General features: G+C 47.7%; 1 protein-coding gene across 1 annotated transcript in view; it reads right to left on the bottom strand.

Moving 5' to 3' along the window:
- Window positions 1-5,138: 5,138 nt before the first annotated feature.
- Window positions 5,139-20,888, bottom strand: part of TMEM273 (transmembrane protein 273) — a 34,721-nt gene continuing 18,971 nt past the window's right edge. Inside the window, exons 2-6 of the mRNA XM_059169634.1 lie at window positions 17,497-17,550; window positions 16,689-16,829; window positions 15,632-15,662; window positions 11,702-11,725; window positions 5,139-6,573 (exon numbers count right to left, since the gene is read on the bottom strand). Of these exons, the coding sequence (XP_059025617.1) occupies window positions 6,549-6,573; window positions 11,702-11,725; window positions 15,632-15,662; window positions 16,689-16,829; window positions 17,497-17,550 (275 nt within the window). The 3' untranslated portion in view covers window positions 5,139-6,548. The remainder of the gene's footprint in view (window positions 6,574-11,701; window positions 11,726-15,631; window positions 15,663-16,688; window positions 16,830-17,496; window positions 17,551-20,888) is intronic.

Here is a 20,888-nt window from a genome sequence, read left to right as displayed (position 1 = left end):
ACTTACAAGGGGAGGCAAGGGAAGGCATCCACACAATTCGGTGCACAAAAACGTCCATGCGGTCCTCTATGACTTTGATCCTCCTTCCAGGGTGAGGCCAGATCCATGGCCACATGAAGAGCTGAGACTGTGTGGATTCTGTGGTTGCTCTCACTCCTAGAGGCGCCCATACAGAGTTAAGACCTGTCCTGTATCAGCTCCACCAACTACTGAGAGGAACAGCCCTCTCTAAGTCAGCTACTCCCACGTCAGAGAAGAGAATGAGCATCACCTTTACCTCCTACTTACTCCACCTTTCCTGAGACCCACAGGTCTTCCTCAGTCTGACTCATGCCCTGTCTGCAGCTGCCCTCCCAGCACCCCCACCCTCCACCTCACCCAGGCCCAGGCCAGTCCTGGCCCCCTGAATTTCTTTCTACCATTCTACACTCCTTCCTGCTACAGCAATCTCACAGGTCACTCTGTCCCCTTTCCTACCTAAGAACTCTCTCGGCCAACATCACCGGAGGCCACCCCTTCAGGCTGGCAGAAGCCCTTCTTCTCTCTCATTCTCTCCAAGGGCAGTCTGGCCTGGGAGCCAAAACTTGGAAAAAATGGCCAGAGAAGAAGAGGCTTCCATTCCAACATCAAGGTCAACCACCCAGGGATAAAACCATTATGCACAATACTCAGACTGTTTTCATGCTGTACATGCCATAGGCACAATATGGTTTTAGGAGTAAAATTTCTATCTGCCTTAGAAAAATTCTCACACCTGTGCCAAAAGAATATGTATATAAAGAGTTTTATTTTTTTGTAATTGGCTCATGCAATTATGGAGGCTGGTGAGTTCAAATCTTCAGGGTGGGCTAGCAGGCTAGACACCAGGGAACATCCCATGTTGGAGTTCAGGTCTGAAGACTGTCTGCTGCCAAAGTACCCTCTTGCTGAGGGGGGAATAGTCTCTTGCTCCATTTAGACTTTCAGCTGATTGGGTGAGGCCCACCCACACCATGGAGAGCAATCTGCTTTTTACCAAGTCCACCCATTTAAATGTTAATCTCATCCAAAACACCCTCGCAGAAACAGCCAGAATAATGTTTACCTCTATACCCAGACACTGTGGCCCAGCCAAGTTGGCATGTGAAACAAACCATCACACAACGCCCCTCTGGCAGGATCTGGACTTTGAAATGTCTCTCAACAGCACAGCAACTGCTGAAATCTCTCCTCAGCAATTTTTAGCCTTTGCACTGTCATTTCCCATTAAGCCCTTTCAAATTTCACTGTGTGCATGCCCAGTTCAGAAGTTAGTCAAGGATTTAGGGGAATTCTAAAGCAGATTTTGGGTCTCCCCCTCTAAGACTGCTTTCTTTCTAGAATTGTTCCCCAAAACGTCTAGCCCCTATGACTGCTGTGAGCCCCACTCTGTCTTCCAGGCACAGTAAGAGAGCCACTTTCTTCATACTCATTGCCCTGTATACAATGTAAATTGTACATGTCCTCAGGGTAGAGCCAAATAAATGTGAACTCACTGAAGTGTCTTCTTTAGGAGTCAATTTCCCTCTGGCTTATGCCTGCTTTGAGAGGCTCATCAGTACTTCAAATTGTTGTCCTATTGTATTTTGTACTAAATTTATCATTGTTATTGGCAGGAGGGCTAGAATGATACACTACTCAGTCATATCCAGCTTCAGAATCCCTCAAGAGTTATTTTTCAAAGTATTTAAAATTTCCAAGCTAAAAAATATTTTTGGACTAGCATTTAATTTTTTTTTAATATTTCATTGGGGTCAGTAAACATAAAATGCATAATTTCAATCCTTGGTAATTTGATCCCAGGTCAAGTCCTGATGGAGGGGTGGGGTAGGAGTCATCAACCCAACCTGACTCCGTCCAGAAGGCTGACGGAGGGAAATGAGGGTCATCTACAGTAGCAACAGTTAGCACCTTCTGGATGACGTGACTGAGGCCACATGACATCTCTTCTTGGAGTGAGTCTACTGGGGGCAGAGAGCAGAGCCCTTGCTGCCTGCTGTAAATGCCCCATCAGAGCACATTGGGGGTAAATCTTGGACATTGTTTTAATCCCTTTTTGGTCAGCAGTTGTGCTGGACTCACAATTTGTAGCCAGTAAAAAGAACCACCTTCTGATTTAAACTCAGGATAGGATGAAAAATCAGAACCACATTATAAGGCTTCTTGTTTTTGCTAGGAAGACTTAACAGGCAACTCTGAGCCACTTCCCTAGAGAGCTCAGGCCACACTCAGGAGGGCTCCTGCCTGTCCACAGAAGGAGCAAAGGTGGGATTATCTTTTCTTGGGTAAGAGAGGACAGTGGAGTCATATCCGCAGTTGCCCCAAACAGAGGCTGAAGTACTCTTGTGGTCTCTGCTGCAGAGCCAAGGGGCACAGTGGTTGTGGGAGGCTAACCTGAGCAGCCCCACACTAACTAGAAACACCTGCTTTGCTTTATGTTATAAAGAAAGATTTCCTTTTTACTGAGCCTAGCAGATTAGACTTAAGTAAGATTTGTCAGCGATCTGCCCAACTTAATTTATATAAACAATAGTAAACATTAGTGAACACTTGGTTTATTGTATGATTATAATCAATTTTATGTTCAAATTAACCTAGAAGAAATTTACCTTCATGAGAAAAACATCAAACTCTGAGCTGAGGAACAGTCTGCACAATACTGATACACAGTGATACTGACCAGTGATACACAATGATACTGACCAGGGCTCCTCAAAACTGTTCAGGCAAGTCTAAGAGACCATCACAACCAGCATGAGTGTAAGGAAGCATGATAACTAAATGTCATGTCACACCCCGGATGGGTGAGAAAAGGGACAGTGGGTAAAAACTAAGAAGATACAAATTAAATAAGGACTTTAGGTAATCATGGAATCAAATTGGTTTGCTAGCTCTGATACTTAAATCATACTAATGTAAGATATTGATAATAAAGAAGCTGGGAGCGGAGCATAAGGGAGCTCTCTGAAGTACCCTCACAACTTTAAGGAAAACCTAAAACGGTTTTAAAATAAAACTTGATTCAAAAATATCTATAAAGAAATGAATGTCTAAAAATGAAGACTTCCTTAATCTCACTTTTGAATTTTAGAATGGAGTAAAAGGTGACCAAGCATTTTGCTGAGTGCCAACTACATGTCAGTCTTCTAAGAGCTTTATTATCTGCGTTACCTCATTTAATGCTAACAAAGATCCTATTAGGTAAGTATAACTATTAGCCCATTTTTACAGATAGGGAAACTGAGGCATAGAAAGGTTAAATGATGCGTCCATCTCACAAAGCAGCATTTGGCTACAGAGCCTATGTAATCTCTTACATCCCTAAACTGCACAGAGAGAGGATCACAAATGATGTGAAAAATCATGTCAGTGGAAACTCCAGAACCATGTACACTCAGACCCAAAATATGCTGATAAGTGAGGCTGGGATGAATGAGGCCTGAACAACTTCCCACGCTCTGTGTAGAGATGGGCCAACCATCTGTCATCCAATGATAATGTACATGTGAAATATCATATCCTTTGAAGGTTGATTAGTTTATCTGACAAGTCTGAGATATTGACAGATGACTTGGAGGGACAAGAGCCAGTCAGCAGGAGCACAGCTGAGCACAGCCCGGACCTCACTTTCCCCAAACATAGGACCCCCCCCCCCCACTTCAGTGCCCTAATGGTTGATGCAAGAGACCCAAGACCAGCTGCAGAGCCTTCCTGAGGCTAGCACTCCCCAGGTCCTCCACCTCCTAGTCCATGGCAACAAATCCTAGGAGTGATGCTGAGTCACGTCCTCCCACTCGATCACATCTACCCATCAGTAACTCTTGACATCTTTGCCTAGTCTAAGCCTCATCCCAACACATCCACCCTCTGCAACCTTGCTGCCCAGCACCACAGCCCAAGCCACACTCATCTCTCCGACTGGGGCAAGGATGCAAAGCAGCACGCTTGGGACAGCAGAGTGATACTGACATGTCATGACTCATTTGAAAGTTGCAATAACTCTCATATTTTATTCTCCATCGGCTTGTTTGTCTATTCTCAGCTATTTCCAAACTTGAATGATGAAAAGGAGTACCATTTATTAACTTATTTAAATCTCCTTATATCTTAAAATTCTATGATATGTATACTTTAAAAACACACATAAGAGAATATATATACACATATGCATTTGCTTTTTATGTACTTATTTTAATTTATAGATTCAATGTAAGTAAATTTCTAGTTTATAGACATAGAGATTGATGCATGTTTTTTTTAATTTGTTGATCTGGCCAGATAACCCTCTCCCATCTCACCTTCTTCTCCTCTGAGTGCTGAGTTTGGGAGGCAACAAAGCACAGCTGTGCCCAGAGATCCTGGCTGGTTGCTGCTGTCTTCAGCCTGCTCTCCCCATGTAGGGAAGGTTCACCCTCTAGTGTTTGAGTGTCATTGGTCCTCTCCTCACCTCTCTGTTAGAGGCAAGCTGGACTGTGCAAGACTGGTATGTGTTCTACGGGTCCCAGGTCCTATCGGGCTGGGAAGGCAGGAGTTTCCTCTAACCCTTGGCCTCTGCTACCACACTCCCAAACCACTGGGTGGGGCCATCAGAATGGCCCTCACTCTTGACATTGCACTTGCACACACAATGACTTCTTGTGGCTGCTTTCAAACATTTCCTAGAGCTCTTGCCCATTGGAACATCCATCCCCATGAACCAGGGAGAAGGGCTGTCAAGAAGGGGAATCAGAGAACTTCCAGTAGAACTGCCACAGAAGGAAGCCACTGCACTTGAATTTGGGGTGGAAGCCAAGGGGACCCGTTACAAAGAGTCCCGCTGACTCCCAGGGCATGTCAGCCTTTATAACCCAAGGAGAGAGCACTGGTCTTCAGCATACTTCTCTGTTCTTCACCCAGGAAACCCTGTGTGGGGCGAAAACAAAAGGGGAGCCCAGGAATGATGCTAGGAAAATACATCATGGTGTGGGATGGAGGAGAGGACGCCACGGTTTTGTTGTGCCTATAAAAAATGATCACTGAGAATCCTGAAGCATTCACCTTCAGGTTGTAAGTGTCTCTGCCATTCATGAACAAGAAGTCTTAATTAAAATGCTGCTAAAAGAAGCAAATCAATTAACAGATACCTTACAAGATGGTTTATTCTATCTTACACACAGAAAATTGCTTATGAGTATCGGGTTACCGCTTTAGGTTATCAGCTAACAAAGGCTGCTAATGAACTACATTGTTATCAAGTCAGATAAAAGATGCCCTGGGAATCCAGGCAAATTATTATAACACAGCACTGAGTTTTGAAATATTGCTCATCTTTCATCACACACAAGGAGAAGAACCCAATCCGAGGAGAACCAGCCCACGCAACCACCTGGATTTCTGCTGAACTGGAAAGGCAAAGAGTATTCAAGAATGCAGCCCCAGAAATACAGGGTTAAGAGTATGGGGGAGAGAAATGTTAACAAGGCCTATGCCACACAGCCTTTAGTTGATGGCAATAATAAAAAGATGGGCGTTTCCTAAGCCTCTGTCGGGCATGTCCTCTAGGCAAAAGCCATTCAGATTTGTACTAATAACCACAAAATAATGCTCTAAACATAACAATAATCCCTTACATCTGTGTGGGTCCCTACAGGGCACACCGTTGGCTTTTTATTTTTTTATTTTTTATTTTTTTAAAGATTTTATTTATTTATTTGATAGAGAGAAATCACAAGTAGATGGAGAGGCAGGCAGAGAGAGAGAGAGAGGGAAGCAGGCTCCCTGCCGAGCAGAGAGCCCAATGCGGGACTCGATCCCAGGACCCTGAGATCATGACCTGAGCCGAAGGCAGTGGCTTAACCCACTGAGCCACCCAGGCGCCCCACCATTGGCTTTTTAATTTAATCCTTTGTTGGCTTCATCTTGTGTAGAGCTGCAAAGCTGTAGGCCATTCCGTGGCCATTCAGACCCCTTCCTCTCACTCTGGCCCAGTCTTCCATTCTTTCCTGTGGAAGATCAGTCTTTCATTCCTCAGACCAGAGACTACCCCATAGTCTTCATGTCTCAAGGATCCTGAATATTCACATGGGGGATTCTTATGACAACTGAAAAGGTGAAGCCATCAGTTCTAGAAAAATGATGCTTACCTATTGATAAATGGTGGTATTAAGCAGGCTGTGTCTTGACTTTGGTCCCCATTTCCATGAGCCATTTGCTCTGGGTAGGTTCCATTGATATGGACACAATGTTATCACAGAATCATGAACAACTCCACCAAGGAGGACCAGGATAGACAGTGTGGATTATTGGCTTCCATCTTTTCTTACTGCTGGGTAAAGTGCTCATGCTTCCCTCTGTTGAGTCCACTTCTCATGGAAGAGAATTGATATTTTCCTTTAGGACAGAAACACTGTAGACTCTATTCCATCTGTTACTTGGCCTGGGCATTGACGTCCACATGAAGGTCAATCACCAGCTTTGGAAGCTCAAATTCTTGACATCCCTGAGATTGAAACTGTCCAGACTGCCCAACCTTTCCCGAGGAGGCCACTCATTTAGAGCTCAATCACTCGTTCATCTCTGGAAAGGAAGAGAACCATCAGGAAGACCTACTGATGGAGTGATTATGCTCTCACTAATTATGGCATATGCTTATGCAACACACACACAATTAAGTAGCTATGAAAGAATTCATCAGCATATCTTAGCAAGGTGAGACATTTCCTTGTGCAACATAGAAAGTATGTGAAGACCAGTGGCTTCTAGGTAAAAGGGGGAGCTTTTTAGATAGAGCTCAACTGAGAGGTTGTTTTCTGCCTGCCAAACCTTGAGCCACAAAACTTCACCCACTTTGGTGGAAAAAGGGAAGAAGTCATTCCCCAAGATTAAAAGGCATATATTCTGGAAAATGCCACTTTATGTACTTGAAGAGATTGCATCAACCTGGGAAGATGCTACAAGGAACCAGGTATTTAGACCTGTGCAAATATAATTAGAAACTTATACATTCGAGTCTGAACTTGTGCTGTTATAGAGCATGAGACTTGTCCACACATAGCAGATCTATCTCTATCTCTATATCTACATAAAATTAGGAACACATAGGAAACTATGAGGTCACCAAACCGGACCCCAATATAGTAGAGCTCAGGTTGAAAGTAGGGCACAGACCCACTGCTATGGCCACTTTCAACTAAAGACCTCACCCACACCCTCAGGCACAGAGACTGAATTCACACCAACATTCACTGCCATTTCCTGTAACAGTCATAATTTTAACAGAATGGCATATTTGTGTTTACATTGAATGTTGCATACTTGTTTATGCCATTCGATTGTGCATATTATCTCAATGCCTTTATATCTAACATGGGAGAAAAGACAACAACATTAGAAAGATGGGGCAGAGAGAAGCAGCAATGAGATAAGCCAAGCCAAAGGCCATAAAGAGAAAGTACCTACCTACCCTACGTGTAGAGGACCAAGGACACACATTGAGGTCAGGGTTACAGAGCTTGAAGGCAGCAGAGGCAACATGGAAGGTAAGCAAGTTGGAAACAAGCAAGGATGGTGACAGAGAAGTCTAAAGGGGTTCCAAGAGAGTTTTTTGTGCTTCTCCTTTAAAATGTGTTGAGTCCAAAAATCAGAGTTTAAGCTGGATGGTCTAGAGGTCCAGGGGCTCAACAGAAAGTTCATCCCTTCTAACATCTTTAACAACTTCTGAGCTCAAAGGGCCCTTTTGGATGTTGTTAAGAAGAAGATCCAAAGTGGCTGGACCTATGCAGCATCTGCTTGTGAATGCTGATGTCTACAGAAGATGGGAAAACCAAGAAGGCAGCCTCCTTCTTCTCCTAATGGCCCTGAGCTGGGGAAGGGGCACCTGTGAGCTTCTCCATGGAGGAATTTGTTCTCTGACAGGGCAGTCATTCCTCTATGTACAGCTGTGTCACCAGCCCCTAGAGAGATAGGCACAATGTACAAGAAAGGTAAGTTGGACAGAGGCTGGAAGAGTAGCTGCCGACAGGACCAGCAGGTGAATCAGACTGCAGACCTGGGCTGGGTATCAAGAGAAAGAGAAAGAGACTTTGGGAGACTGTATCTGCACTGTTTCCACTATTATTTAATGTTGGTGGTTTTAGTCAATGCATTCAGAGAGGAGGAAACAATTAGAGGCATAAGAACTGGGAAAGAAAATCTACAATTTGGCAGATGACATAATATTATGAAAACTCAGGGAAATCAAGAAGAACACACATACAATGAAAGTATTCAGTAAGGCTGTCACTATAACACTAACATACAGATATAATCCATAAGCAACCAATGACCCAGTAGGAGACATAACAGAAGACTCCATTGATAAAAGCAACAGAAACAGAAAAATATTTAGGAATAAACTTAACAAGAAATGAGAAAAACCCATAAAGTAAAAGCCAAAAACTCTCTTCAGATACGTCAACATGGACTTGCAGAAAGATTCACCTTTCCATGAAGGACATTGTAAAGAAGTCAATCGTCTTCAGTCTCATATATGAACATAATGCAACCCCAACAAAAATACAGAGGTGTTTGTTCCATGGATAGATTGAGTTGGTTCTGAAGGTCATATGGAAAAACAAATACTCAAGAATAGCTAGAAGAGAACAGCAAGAATGTGCCTGAATAGGACACACAATGGGAGTGCGCCAGATAGCGGAGCGAACCATGGAACCCATATGAGTAAGAGCGTGGTCCCAGCATGTGAATACTCACAAATACCATGAACAATAATATAAAGTCTAAGATTACCCCAAGTACACACGGAAATTTAGAACACAATAAAGATTGCAGATAGAACTGGGGAAAATAATATTTTCAATAATGATACTGAAATAGATTGCCATTTGGGAAAAAGGTAAAATTGGATCCATGTGTCATCCTACACACCACAATATATATTAACTGGATCAGAGATCCAAAGAAAAAATAAAACCTTACAAGAGCTAGAAAAAATATATGTATGTATGTAAACATTTTTTTTTAATTTTAAGGAAATTATATATATATAATTTTAATTAAATATATTTTTTAAAAATAACATGGGAAGATAAAGCCAAGACTTGAAAATAGTTACCTTCATGCAGTGGGTGGGGACAGGACAGAGCAGACATGTATGGGAGGGAGACTTCTCTGAGCTCATCTGTTTACATATTTTTTTAATCTTTGAACTATATGTATGTTTTACAAACTCAAAAAAGTAGAATTAAATTGAAAGAATTAAGAACAGAAACATTAAAATAGCATATAAAAGGAAACAAACCCCATATCAAATTGATAGCATAACCACACAGAGAAAATAATTAGTTCAGTTTGAGTATAATACTCGGTACAGAGAGAAGGCTAAATTCTAAGAAGAAAAAGAACTGTGAAGAAATCTTCAAGTTACTAAGCAAGTTTGTGGTTGTAGAGTGTTGTGATTGTGGAATTATTTTGTTTACTGTTAGAGGATAGAGCAAAAGAGCAAAAATATTTGTATGGAACAGGGTTTTCACTTTGAAGGTAAAAAAACAGAAATACAGAGTGAGGGAAACTGAGAGCCTTATGAGTTTGTGGTTTAAACATATATCTCCTGACTCTGTCCATTGAGAGGGTCATGTCTTAGCAGCCACGAACACATCGTGCCCACATCTTGGCTTCTAAAAGCTATTCCATATCAAAGAAAGAAAGAAAGAGAGAGAGAGAGAGAGAGAAGAAGAAGAAGAAGAAGAAGAAGAAGGGAAGGAAGGAAGGAAGGAAGGAAGGAAGGAAGGAAGGAAGGAAGGAAAAAGGGAGAAAGCAAGCAAGCAAGCCAGGTAGGTACATGGGTGACCAGGTCTGAGCAGTCAGTACAAGGTGAGCCCGGGATACTGTGTTGTGTCAGAAGTCCAGGAAATGAAGAAGAAGGAAAAAAAAAATCTAGGAAATGCTCAAAAACCACCAAGAAGTGATGGTACTGGACAAAATGGGGACAATTTGAGCATCACAAAGATCTGCAATGGCAATGAATTATAATATGTTGAAATCCACAATCATGATACTCAACAAGTAAGAGAAAGAGAAAAGGGGAAAGGAAAAAGTCTTTTCATCCAGAGGCATACCAGCTATTAAATGCAGAAGGGATGCTGCCCTTAGAAACTCAGTATTTTGTAACCTCCAATATCATAACTGATTCAAAGATGGATATAAACAGATATAAAATCGCTGGATGAAGAATCATTGAGGGGTCAGGATGTTCACATGGTCTCAAAGTATCACCCTTCAGGTTATAAACCGATTACAAAGAGGAAAATCTGTCTCCCCAACACGGACATCTATTGGTCACTTCTTTATTCAAGTGGCCGAAGGCAGGGATGCCTGGGTGGCTCAGTCGGTTAAGCGTCTGCCTTTGGGGCCTGGGATCTGAGTCCAGCACCAGGCTACTTGCTCGGCAGGAAGCCTGCTTCTCCCTCTACCTGCTGCTCCCTAGCTTGTGCTCTCCCCTGCCTCTGAAAAATAAATAAGTAAAAACTAAAAAAAAAAAAAAAAAAAAAAAAAGTGATCAAAGGCAGCATCGCCCACCATGAGACCCTCACGTCATGGGCTTCCTGATGTAGTACAATATCGGACACACAATGTCACTTCCGTGGTGTTTTTGACAACAGTCTCAATCTGTGTCTACTCATGAGGAAACAGACCAGTCCAAAAGACAGGACATCATACAAAAGTACTTCAAAATCGACAATGCCACAGAGAAAGAAAGCAGAGTCGTCCAACATACAAAACATACAAAAAAGACGAAATGGAGACAAAATCAAATACTGTGCATCCGGGTTTGGAAGACTAGAGCTATAAAGATTCTTTGGAAACAATCAGAGCTATCTGAATGTGGGCTGTGTAAGGAATGATAGTACTGAAATACTGGTCATTTTGGGGGTGTGGTCATCATATGGTGACCTTGCAGGAGACACCTGGTTCCGTATTTAGGGGTGAAACATCTCTACTAACTTAGGGGTGATACTTCTACTAATTTTTAAGTGGGTCAGGAAAAAATGCAAGTGTACAGAATAAAGTAAGTGCGGGGACTATTAACTTGGGAATCTAAGTGTATGTATATGTCTTTCTTCCACTGTTCTTTCAACTCTTTGGTGATTTGAAGAGTTTTCAAAAAGAAGGAAGGTGAGAGCAAGTAGGTGATGCATGAGACACAGACAAGTGGGCCTAGGACTTGTGACCTGTGACCAACCCCGCACACTCAGACTTCGTCCACTGCAAGACCCAAAAGCGACAAGGGAAACAGACACTTCCGTCAAATCAATAGCGTTGAAGACACCAAAGTTTTGGATTTTTTTTTTTTTAATCTCATGGACTAGGTTGACAAGTTCATGGTTTGACTGACGTTTAGGGAAAATCTGGGCAAATAAAAGAAAGTTAACTACCCTATTTCTAAAATCTCATTTTCTCAGCTTTAATCAGGCAAAAGTCCCACAGCTTCATTTTAAATCTTCCTGAAGTACCACTAAATTAAGACTTTTTGGAAGGGAAAGAAGAAGGAGAAGGAGGAGGTGGGGGGATTCCTGGCGTCCCGGGAGAGGCAGGAGGAATGCGTGGCTCCGGGCTAGCAATCCTCTCCTGTCCTGTGTGGGGGCCGCCTCTGGAGAGCCACTGCCTTTCTCCCTTTCAGAACCAGCGATCCATCCTGCTTATCACTCACCTTTCAGAGAAATTGAGGTTTGACCTGCAAAACAGGAGAATCAGGTGTTCATTAAATCATTCCTGCATGACAGAAAAAGCACATGCGAAGTTTTGCTCCAGGAGAATGGCTTGCCTGTCCTGAGCTTTTTCTTTCTGGTCTAACTTCTTCCTGACTCCGCCTGACTCCATCTAGTGTTACTTTTGGAAACTTGAAGCGTGCTTCCCTCGTCTCCGACAAGCTCTGTTCGCAGAGGAGCTCTGGTGTGACCTGTGCCAAGAACAGCTCCCTGCTCGTGGGGTGGGGTTGGGGGAGGCTACATCCTAGAGCAGGGGAGGGCTCCCACCCAGCCACCCTCGGCCCACTGCCCTGCATCTCTCCCTTCCCTCCCTGTGTACACATGCCCAGGATTGAAAATTAGGATTTGGGTACTCTTCCATTTTTTTTATTCTATGACGAAGATATCCCTGAAACAGGGTCTGCAGAGACTTCTGGGGGCCCCTGGAGTCTCCACGGCCAAGCACCCTAACTCAAAGTGCCCCTCCATGTGTGGGTGGTTTGAAAGGCCAAGGTAGCACACTCACCCCTGTCGGTGGTGAGATCACTACGACCCCTAAATCGTGACAGAGAGTCACAGCTGGCCACAACAATCTGCAGCCACAGGCCCAGGGTGTCCCCACGCTGCATGGTTGAGCATGCAGGTGGCCCAGCAGGGGGCCCCGGAGGCCACACTGTGGGCAGAGTCTTTGCTATCACAGACATCCCCCATCTACGCAAAACTGACTCCCATAATGTACTCCCCACCCCAGAGACCAGCTGGACCCCCAAAAAGCAATACAGGCTCTAGGCCTGGAGCTCATCTATTCATTCCCAGTTCCCCTCTTCTCCTTAGTCAGGAGCTAATCCTTCTCACCCTACCAGACTCAGCCCATGGCCTCCCATACCCCCTTTGGCCCAGAGCCCTGTCTGAACCCCTGATGAAGGTCAGGTTGCCTTCATTCTCTAGTGGGAGAGCCTGAGTCAGCACCCAGCTCAGAGCCGCAGGAACGCTGCGCCTGGGTGAGCCAGGAAGACGATGTTCTCCCAGCACAGGGCCCCAGCTGCACCCTCAGCGGAACCTCGCGCCACGCCAATCCCCCAAGGGGTGCCTGGAGACAGGGCTGCCCCAGTGAGAAGGTCCCTCAGGGTAGGGAAAGACAGGGGCCGTAGGAGCCAGCCAACCTGAAATTCAACCTTCCCCCATAAGAGGTCTCACGGACTTGTAGGCGTGAGAGCTGTTCAGCGTGTTTCTTCTATAAAGAGGAATGCGACACCTTAGCCAGTGCGGGTCTGGGTGTGTATGAACGTGTGTGTGTGTGTGTGTGTGTGTGACATGGGACACATGGCATCATGGTCTCCCAGCCTGTAATGTCCCTAATTCCTCCACATGTTTCCAAAAGCTCCCTGGGACTGGTCACCCATCCCTCCCCGGCGTGAGAACCCCAGGTGCAGAGGAGGTGACATTGTGAGCAAGAGGAGACCGTGGTGCCCATCGTGGGGCCTGGCGAGCACTGCCTCACAGCCCCACTAAACCGAGGCTGACCATATGCTCCAGTTCTCCCAGAACTATCCAGGTTTACCCCATCGTCCTACCACTGTTATTAGCAATTCCTCTTCACTCTCCCAAAGTCCTGGATGACAAGGTGGATGGTCACTGTAATCACACTCCTCTCCCCCAGCCCAGGCCCCTGTGGGGTGGCCATACAACACAGGAGTGGGGGAAGGGAGGAGCGACATGGGAGAGGATGGGACAGACAGAGAGACAGAGAGATAATGAGAGTTGGGGAAGACGGGGCAATGCTTGGAGGCAGAGTCGATGAAACACTCTTCCAGAAACCAGAATATCTGAAGAAGGGAAGATCCTCAAGAAAGTAAACTTCTAGAGAAAATCCACTTCCAGTTCAGCCCTGAGGCATCAAGCATCTGTCTCTCTCTTCCCCCACATGTCCACCCCTCCTCCCATACACACGCTATAGCACTTACTGAGTGCTAGGCTTTGGGGCAGAACTGGAGGAGAGCCCAGGTTCCAGGTCCCCTCTAAAACCCACTACCCCACGTAGCCCAAACCTCTGTCTGCATGCCAGCCCTTCCGGACCGCCCCCTCTACTTGGACGTTTCCAGAAGTCTCAGATTCACTGTGTTTAAAAAAGGACTCCCCATCTCAGCCCCCCAGCCCACTGCCCAAACCTGCTCCACCATCTACTTCCCAAGGGCACTGCTGCGTGGGGACCTTCCTGTTCTGGATTCTTCCCTCTTGATGGCTGCACCTTCACTCAGCAACCAGGTTCTGGGCCCCCCGCCTCAGTATCGCTCTGATTCTTGCCCAGCAGGGCTTTGCAGCAGGTCTGAGGTCCTCAAAGGGCTTCCCCGCAGGTCTCCCTGTTTCTAGCAGATGTCCCCGCCCCCTGCCATGCTACTACAGCAGAAACCCTGTCCCATCCCTCTTCTGCCTAGAATCCGTCTGATTGACCAGAAGTTTCAGGACAGGGTACAGACTCCTTCACTTAGCATACAAGACCCTGAGTAAGACTACCCCCTCTCCAGCCTCTGCACTACAGACCTTCGTGTGAAGCATTTGCTCCTATCACACAGAATGCTTGTTCCCCGGATGTACACAATGACACACATCGGTGTACCTTCTGTGTACACTTCTCTTTCTTCCCCCCTCCCCAGGACTTCTCACCGCTCTGTATGCAATCCCAGCACTACCTGAGATCCTTGACATCCTGCCTCCCACCTGGACCCCTCTGTATGTCCCAGGCACAAGGCAACACATGCTTAGCTATGTCACAGCTCCCTCTCCCCGACCCCAAAACCCTGCAACAAGCATCTAGGATGTGCCTGTGTCCCCTGCAGACTGAAAGGGAGCCTGTCTTCTCCCAATGCTCAGTACCTAGCCCATGCCCAAAAGCCCATTCATTCATTCTTTAAACACATATAAAAGTACTAATTCTGGGGTACCTGGGTGGCTCAGTGGGTTAAAGCCTCTGCCTTCAGCTCAGGTCATGATCCCAGGGTCCTGACATTGAGCCCCGCATCAGGCTCCCTGCTTAGCAGGGAGGTTGCTTCCTCCTCCCCTCTCTGCCTGCCCCTCTGCCTACTTGTTATCTCTTTCTGTCAAATAAATAAATAAATAAAATCTTAAAAAAAAAAAAAAAAGTACCCATTCTGTTCCATGCATGGTGCTAAATGTCAGAGCTACAAAGATGAAAACAAAGATCCCACCCTCAAGAACTTTACACTTCAGGGGGAAAACCATCAAAAGAAACAGAAGAAGAAGTATATCACATAATGTCAGTGAATGGAAAGTAACATGAAGAAAGATAAAGCTAGGTAAGGGAAAGGGTTTCTATTTTAAACAGGCCATCTAAAATGAAATGGTGGCCTTGAAGCAGAAATATGAAGCAAATGAAGGGCAAAGGTTGCAGCTATCTAGAAGAAGAGCATTCCGTGTAGCAGAAAACAGCAAGTGCAGAGGTCCTGAGGCAGGATTGCCCTCAGAGGACATAGTCTCTGTGCAGAAGAGCAATGTGGATCACAGCAGCAGGGAAGCCAGGTAACCCAGGGCAGGCCATATAGGTTTCCCAAGTAAGTCATGGCAAGGGTTAGGGACCTCATTCTGGGTGCTGGGGGAACGCACTGGGGGATTTTGGGGGGGAGGTGGGGCAGAATGTAACTGAGGGTATGCAGAGGCAAGCTCAAATCCCCTTTGGCTACTGTACCTTGTGGCCCCTCACTTTCATGACTCCTGCCCACTGAACCAGAGAAGGGAAGAGGGGGCATGGGGTGCATTCTAGTCTCCCAGGAAGCATTTTGGAGTGGTAGGAAGGGCTAGGATGACAGGCAAGGAAGCACAAAGAATAAAACAGAAGGGAGAATGATACCCCACACTTACCACAATAGTGACCTTACCTTGGGACTCTCTTCTTTAGTGTGGCGGTGTCTAAAGGGAGAAAGCAGGGCTTTAGGAAGGGGACACTGTCATCAGTGGAGCGGCCTATCCCTAACACTCCTCATCAAACCCCTCCACTTGCCACTCCCAGACCCTCTTGGTCTAAGGGGATCCAACACGTCTCCCACTATGTGATGAAGAGGCTGCTTTCTCTTCCCTTGTGATCATAGGGATACAAAAATAATGGTCAGCAAAGTCCTGTGACTTATTAAACCCCTCGTGCAGTGTGCAGGAGTGGGGGCTATCTCAGGACGCCCTGGAGGGGCATGGCTCCGATTCCACCTTCTGCATATCTTCGCGGATAACGATCCTATATTCCAGAGCCACGGTGAGGCTCGTTCCTCCTCACCCTTGGGAAAATATCATGGAAAACGGCATCATGATCCCATTACTAAGCAGGCTGACGGGACTAGGGATGATTTTTGCAAGTTCCATCTTGAGAGAAAGGGGATGTCAATCAGTGCTGCATTTTGCAATCAAAACTCACAAACTGACTGCTGGGCTTGCGGGATAAGCCTCCCTGAAGGTGCCACAAGGACACCAAGAGCCACGCCAGGGTTCACACTGGCCCAGCTCTCTTTGGACCAAGGGGACACAGCACTGCTCTGAGTAGGACCAGCCCAGGTTATGACAAAAAAAAAAAAAAAAAAAAAAAAACCACACACCCACTCAGCAGCACCTCCACAACCCACCCAGACTCATCAACTCCTGGGATTCATTTTATCTGGTCACATCTTTGGATACGGGAATAAACGCTTCGGTCCAAAGCCAACTCACCTCCCTTTCCCAGCTTTCTCCAAGAAATCTGATTCTTAGGAATGGAAAAGTACAGAGAGAAGAGGGGAGGGGGAGAGATGGACAGACACACAGAGAGGCCTCTGCGTTTCTTTCCAACCCAGTCTGTCAGTATTTCTCTGGCCAAGTTTCGGGGGTGGTGGAACCCTTGGGGCCTCAGGCTGCCGGGACTGTCCTGGTCTGGGCAGGAGGGAACGGGGCCAGAGGTCGCTGCTCCCTTACCGTTGAAGCCTGGGTTTGTGCTTCTCAAGTCTGAGAAGTCGATATCAAACAAATGCTTCTTGATCATGCAGATCTTCAGGACCAGGAAGACAGCCAATATGGCGACGCCCACAGCCGTCCCAATGAGGGCATACTTGATGTCTGCAGGGCAGGGAGGAATGCAACCTTAGGTATCCATCCATCAGTCACCACTCTGCAAAGCTCTTCTACAGCCCCCTTCACAATCAGGTTCAAGTCCAAAGTCACCAGAAAAGTCGACATCCAATCCGCTGAAGCCCAGGGCCACATGTGCCCCCTGCCCCTTACCTACCCCCCACCTTCTCCTCCTGGAACCCCATCCCACTGTCTTCAGCCCTGGGAGTCATTTCCCAGAGGTTGATGGCTCCCTTTTCCGGCCTCCTGTAGCCCTACCTCACTTGCCTTTGCATTAATTCATGTATGGAGCACGTGTCAACTGCTCGCCTGCTCCATGGTAAGCTTAGAAGGCAAAGGAAGAGATCTGACTCTATCTTGAGGGCAGGTGGAGAGAGCAGTGGGAAGTCTGGCAGAGTGCAGGGCACTGTGGGGGCTGGAGCTACGTATCAGAGGAGGGCAGGCCTGATGACTTCGGGACCCTTTGGAGAAGGGCTCTCCAGCAGGCCTGTGCCCCTGAGGTAAAGCTGTGTTAGTCCTCGGGCGGATGTGGAAGTGAGTGCTGCCCTGTTCTGTGATGACCCACAGGAAACCCGCCAGGCTCTGAGCGTACCCCCCTCACCCCCGCCCCTCTTGCCCCCCTCAGCCCTGCACAAAGAGGAAGCTGGGCACCTACCAATTTCGGCCCCAGCAGACTTGCCCGTTGCTAACACTGGAGCTCCTCCAACATCTGCAAAGAAAGAAAACCCAGAGTCCGGTTACAACCAAACTGGTGGCTGTGATCAGACCAGGGGTGGAGGGCCAAAGCCCTGTCCCCAACATATCTCCCACAGGTCCAGGAAGGCCTGGCACGCTTGGCCTCCAGCCTCAGGAACACAGAGGCGGGCTGCTGGTTGCCACGAGCATCTTGGAGCCTCGCCGGGACTTCAGCACCCTCCTTCCAACCCAGGCCAGGAGTTCCATCCAGTTCCATTCAGCTGGCTCTTGCACATCGCCTCCCAGACCCACACCAAGCACTGTCTGCTTCCTTAGCCCCTTCTGTCATTCCCATGAAGCCTCTCATCCCAGACAGTTCAATACAGCTCCTAGTTCCCCACATGGGCCAGGGATCTGCTGCCTCTGGGCCATTCCTCTGCCTGGCCCCATCTTCTCCTCTTGCTTCCCATGTTATGTCCTCCTGAGCCCCCCATGCCTGGCTTGGCTGTATGCCCCATGGGGGCTGTTCTCAGCTGCCAAAGATGACCACACCATTTATTTAATGATGTTACTGGTGCACTGTTGGGTGCCAAGCACCCTCCGTCCTAAGAGCTTCTCAACTATGAATCCTCTGACCCATATCTTCTTGCCAGTCCCCGCTCTGTGCTGTCTGTGCCCCATGAAGAGTGTTCTGCCCCTAGCACATGACACAGCATCTGGCACAAAGGAGGCATCAACACAAGTTGCCAAATGAATGGTGGTGATAGGCAGGGGTGCCTCACGCTTCTGGCCAGAGCTTGAAAGCTTCCTTCTAGAGATGGGGCCACAGTCCTGCAGACTAGCCCTCAAAGACCCATGACAAAGCAGCAAGCCTATAGCGGAAGGGGCCTATGGGGCAGAGCTATAGAGGAAAGTGCCCAGTAACTGGCCACTGACTTGGAGGTGACACTGGCTGTGGCATGAATGCGCTGCAGCAACAGCTCCAGGAACCAGGTGCTACTATCATCTCCATGTGATGAATGAGGAACCAGAGAGACTGAAGACTTGATAATGGATCTAAAAGCCAAGGGAGCCAGAATGTGGCAGGGCTGGAGCCTGTGTCACCCTGCAAACTTGAATCCCAGGGAGCTAAGAGAATAATGCCACAAGCCACAAGGGCTGAAGGGGCTTGGGCTGGGGTGGGTGGACAATGAGATCCAAACCTGGTTCTAGGTACAAGCTTCTAGGCAAAGGCAGAAGCAGAAAGTGCCGGGACTGTGCCAGGGCTCCTGCTTCTCAAAGGAAGCAGGTGACTTCATGGGGAGGGGCCAGATCTTTCCCAGCTTAGCTCCCAGGGAAGTTCGCCTTCCAATTCCCCACCTATCGGAGTTTGAATGATGACTGAGGGCCCTGTCTGCTGACTACGGACAATGCTGCCTGGGGTGACGTGTTGGGTCAACACTCTACAGAGGGTATCTTGCTCTGCATGGGTCTGGTGGGGAATGGATAATCATCATGGAGTTTGGGATTTTTCTGGTGGCCTCACTTAGTCAATCGATAAAGTCGGGGAGTTATGAAGCAAAAGCGCAAAGACGTGCTCTAATCACAAGTCCTCTTGGAAAGTCAATGACTTCTGTCTTTCTGTCCACTCACCTAACCATCACAGACACCCCCACATACAATATGACCTTTGTCTTGTCAGTTCTCCCAAGCTCCTGCTAAGCTCCACTTTACATTAAATCTGTTGCACCAACTAGCTTGAAAACCACTCCAGGGATGGGACAAAATCTTCTATTTTGTATGTGGTTGGCCTGAGCTGTTATGAGTAGCTTGGTTAGGAGCTGACTTCCAGATGGATGCCCAAAATTGAGAGTTTCATATGCCCCCTGTTCACCCTGGCTCCTTTCCGGACACCAGTCTGGCCCCAGTCTGCCATCACTGGGCAGCAGGCAGGGGACAGGGCAGGTCAGAGAATCAGCAAGCAGGGCTAGGCACACAGAGGGACAGTCTGTCCCCTATCCCCTTCACACACAGATTTCTTTCCTGGGTCTCCCACTGGTGACCATCGCTCTCCACGTAACGCATGCAGCGTAAAAACTTTATATGAGCACGAGATGAAACTTCAATGGGGAAAGGAGAAAGATCACAGATCAGGAAAAGCAGATGGAAAAAGTCAGAGAGCCAGAGAGAGAGAAACACAAAAAGACTCGATCACACAGGGACACACAGAGGTGGGCCACAGGAGCTCAGACCTCTGATGGCAAGACTCATAAGGAAAGAGGAGAAAGAATTTGAAGTGTCAAAAACCAGCCAGGTCCTGCCCTCCCTGACAGCACTGGGCCCCAGCACTCAGCAGGCAGCCCAGCCTCCCTCCGTCATCAGCCTGGCTCACCAGTGACACTGTCCTCCACGCTTGGCTCTTTCTTTCTGCCCTTCCCTGACAGGGACTCCAGGGCTGGAGTTCAGTTCAGCCGTCACTCCTCACTCCCACCGCGCACTGACACACCACTCTCCACGTTCCATTTTGTATTGGCCCCAAGCCCTGAGGCTGCCCCTAATCCCTGTCCCCAAACAGGCTCTTGGGGCTTAGGGCTCCCCTACCGGGTTCGAGGTCAGGGACTGAATTAGCTGCAGGCAGACAAAACAGGCGGTGGACACATTGGTCCCAGTAATTCCTGCTAGCCAGCCAGATGGCCACTCGGCGGCAGCCTTTCCCCTCCTTGGGGAGGGAACTCCCTCCTTGCAGCCTTCCCCCTGCTCTCCGCATCTCTGCCCTGAGCTCTAACAAGACCCTGGGTGAGGATCCATCATAAGCACGCTAGCCCAGCCGACCCCAGCCCCGCCTCCTGCCAGGGTCTTGAACTGGAGTAGTCCCTCCTGGGCCATAGACCCCCTGCGAGGCCCCAGTGCTCATTTCCCCTGCTTCTGCAAACTAGCTGGAGGATGGATGGCCCTAGCGGCACAGCCAGAGACCTCCAGCATCTAGACCTGTGGGAGCCCCAGGAGGAAGTCTCAGGGCATGTTCTTTGCTGGATTTCTCTGGGTTCTCTTGCAAACAGGAGGAGGAAGCTGAGCATCCAGAGGACAGACTCTCCAACCCAGGAGAGAGTCCAGGGGGCCTTAGCGGGGGCTGACTGTACCAAGGCTGGTCTCCCTGGGGCGCACGGAGGGACTGTGTGGATTGGTTCACCAAGCAGTATAACAGGCACAGCGCTGGCCAAATCTGACTTGACCATCAGCACTCCTCAGGCCGTCCACCCTGAACCAGGCACTGGGGACAGGAGGAGAGGCCTCAGAGCCCAGCCCTGGTTGCTGCCTGGCACAGAGAGCAGAGGCCTGTTCTTAGATGAGTCTCCGCCCTCCTAGTCTTCCTGTGCCCCCGGGAGCTCCCAC

The sequence above is a fragment of the Mustela lutreola genome, chromosome 4 (genome assembly GCF_030435805.1).
Source record: "Mustela lutreola isolate mMusLut2 chromosome 4, mMusLut2.pri, whole genome shotgun sequence".
Taxonomy (NCBI): domain Eukaryota; kingdom Metazoa; phylum Chordata; class Mammalia; order Carnivora; family Mustelidae; genus Mustela; species Mustela lutreola.
The sequence above is the reverse complement of the archived record's forward strand: the minus strand, read 5'-3'. Positions and strand labels throughout refer to the sequence as shown.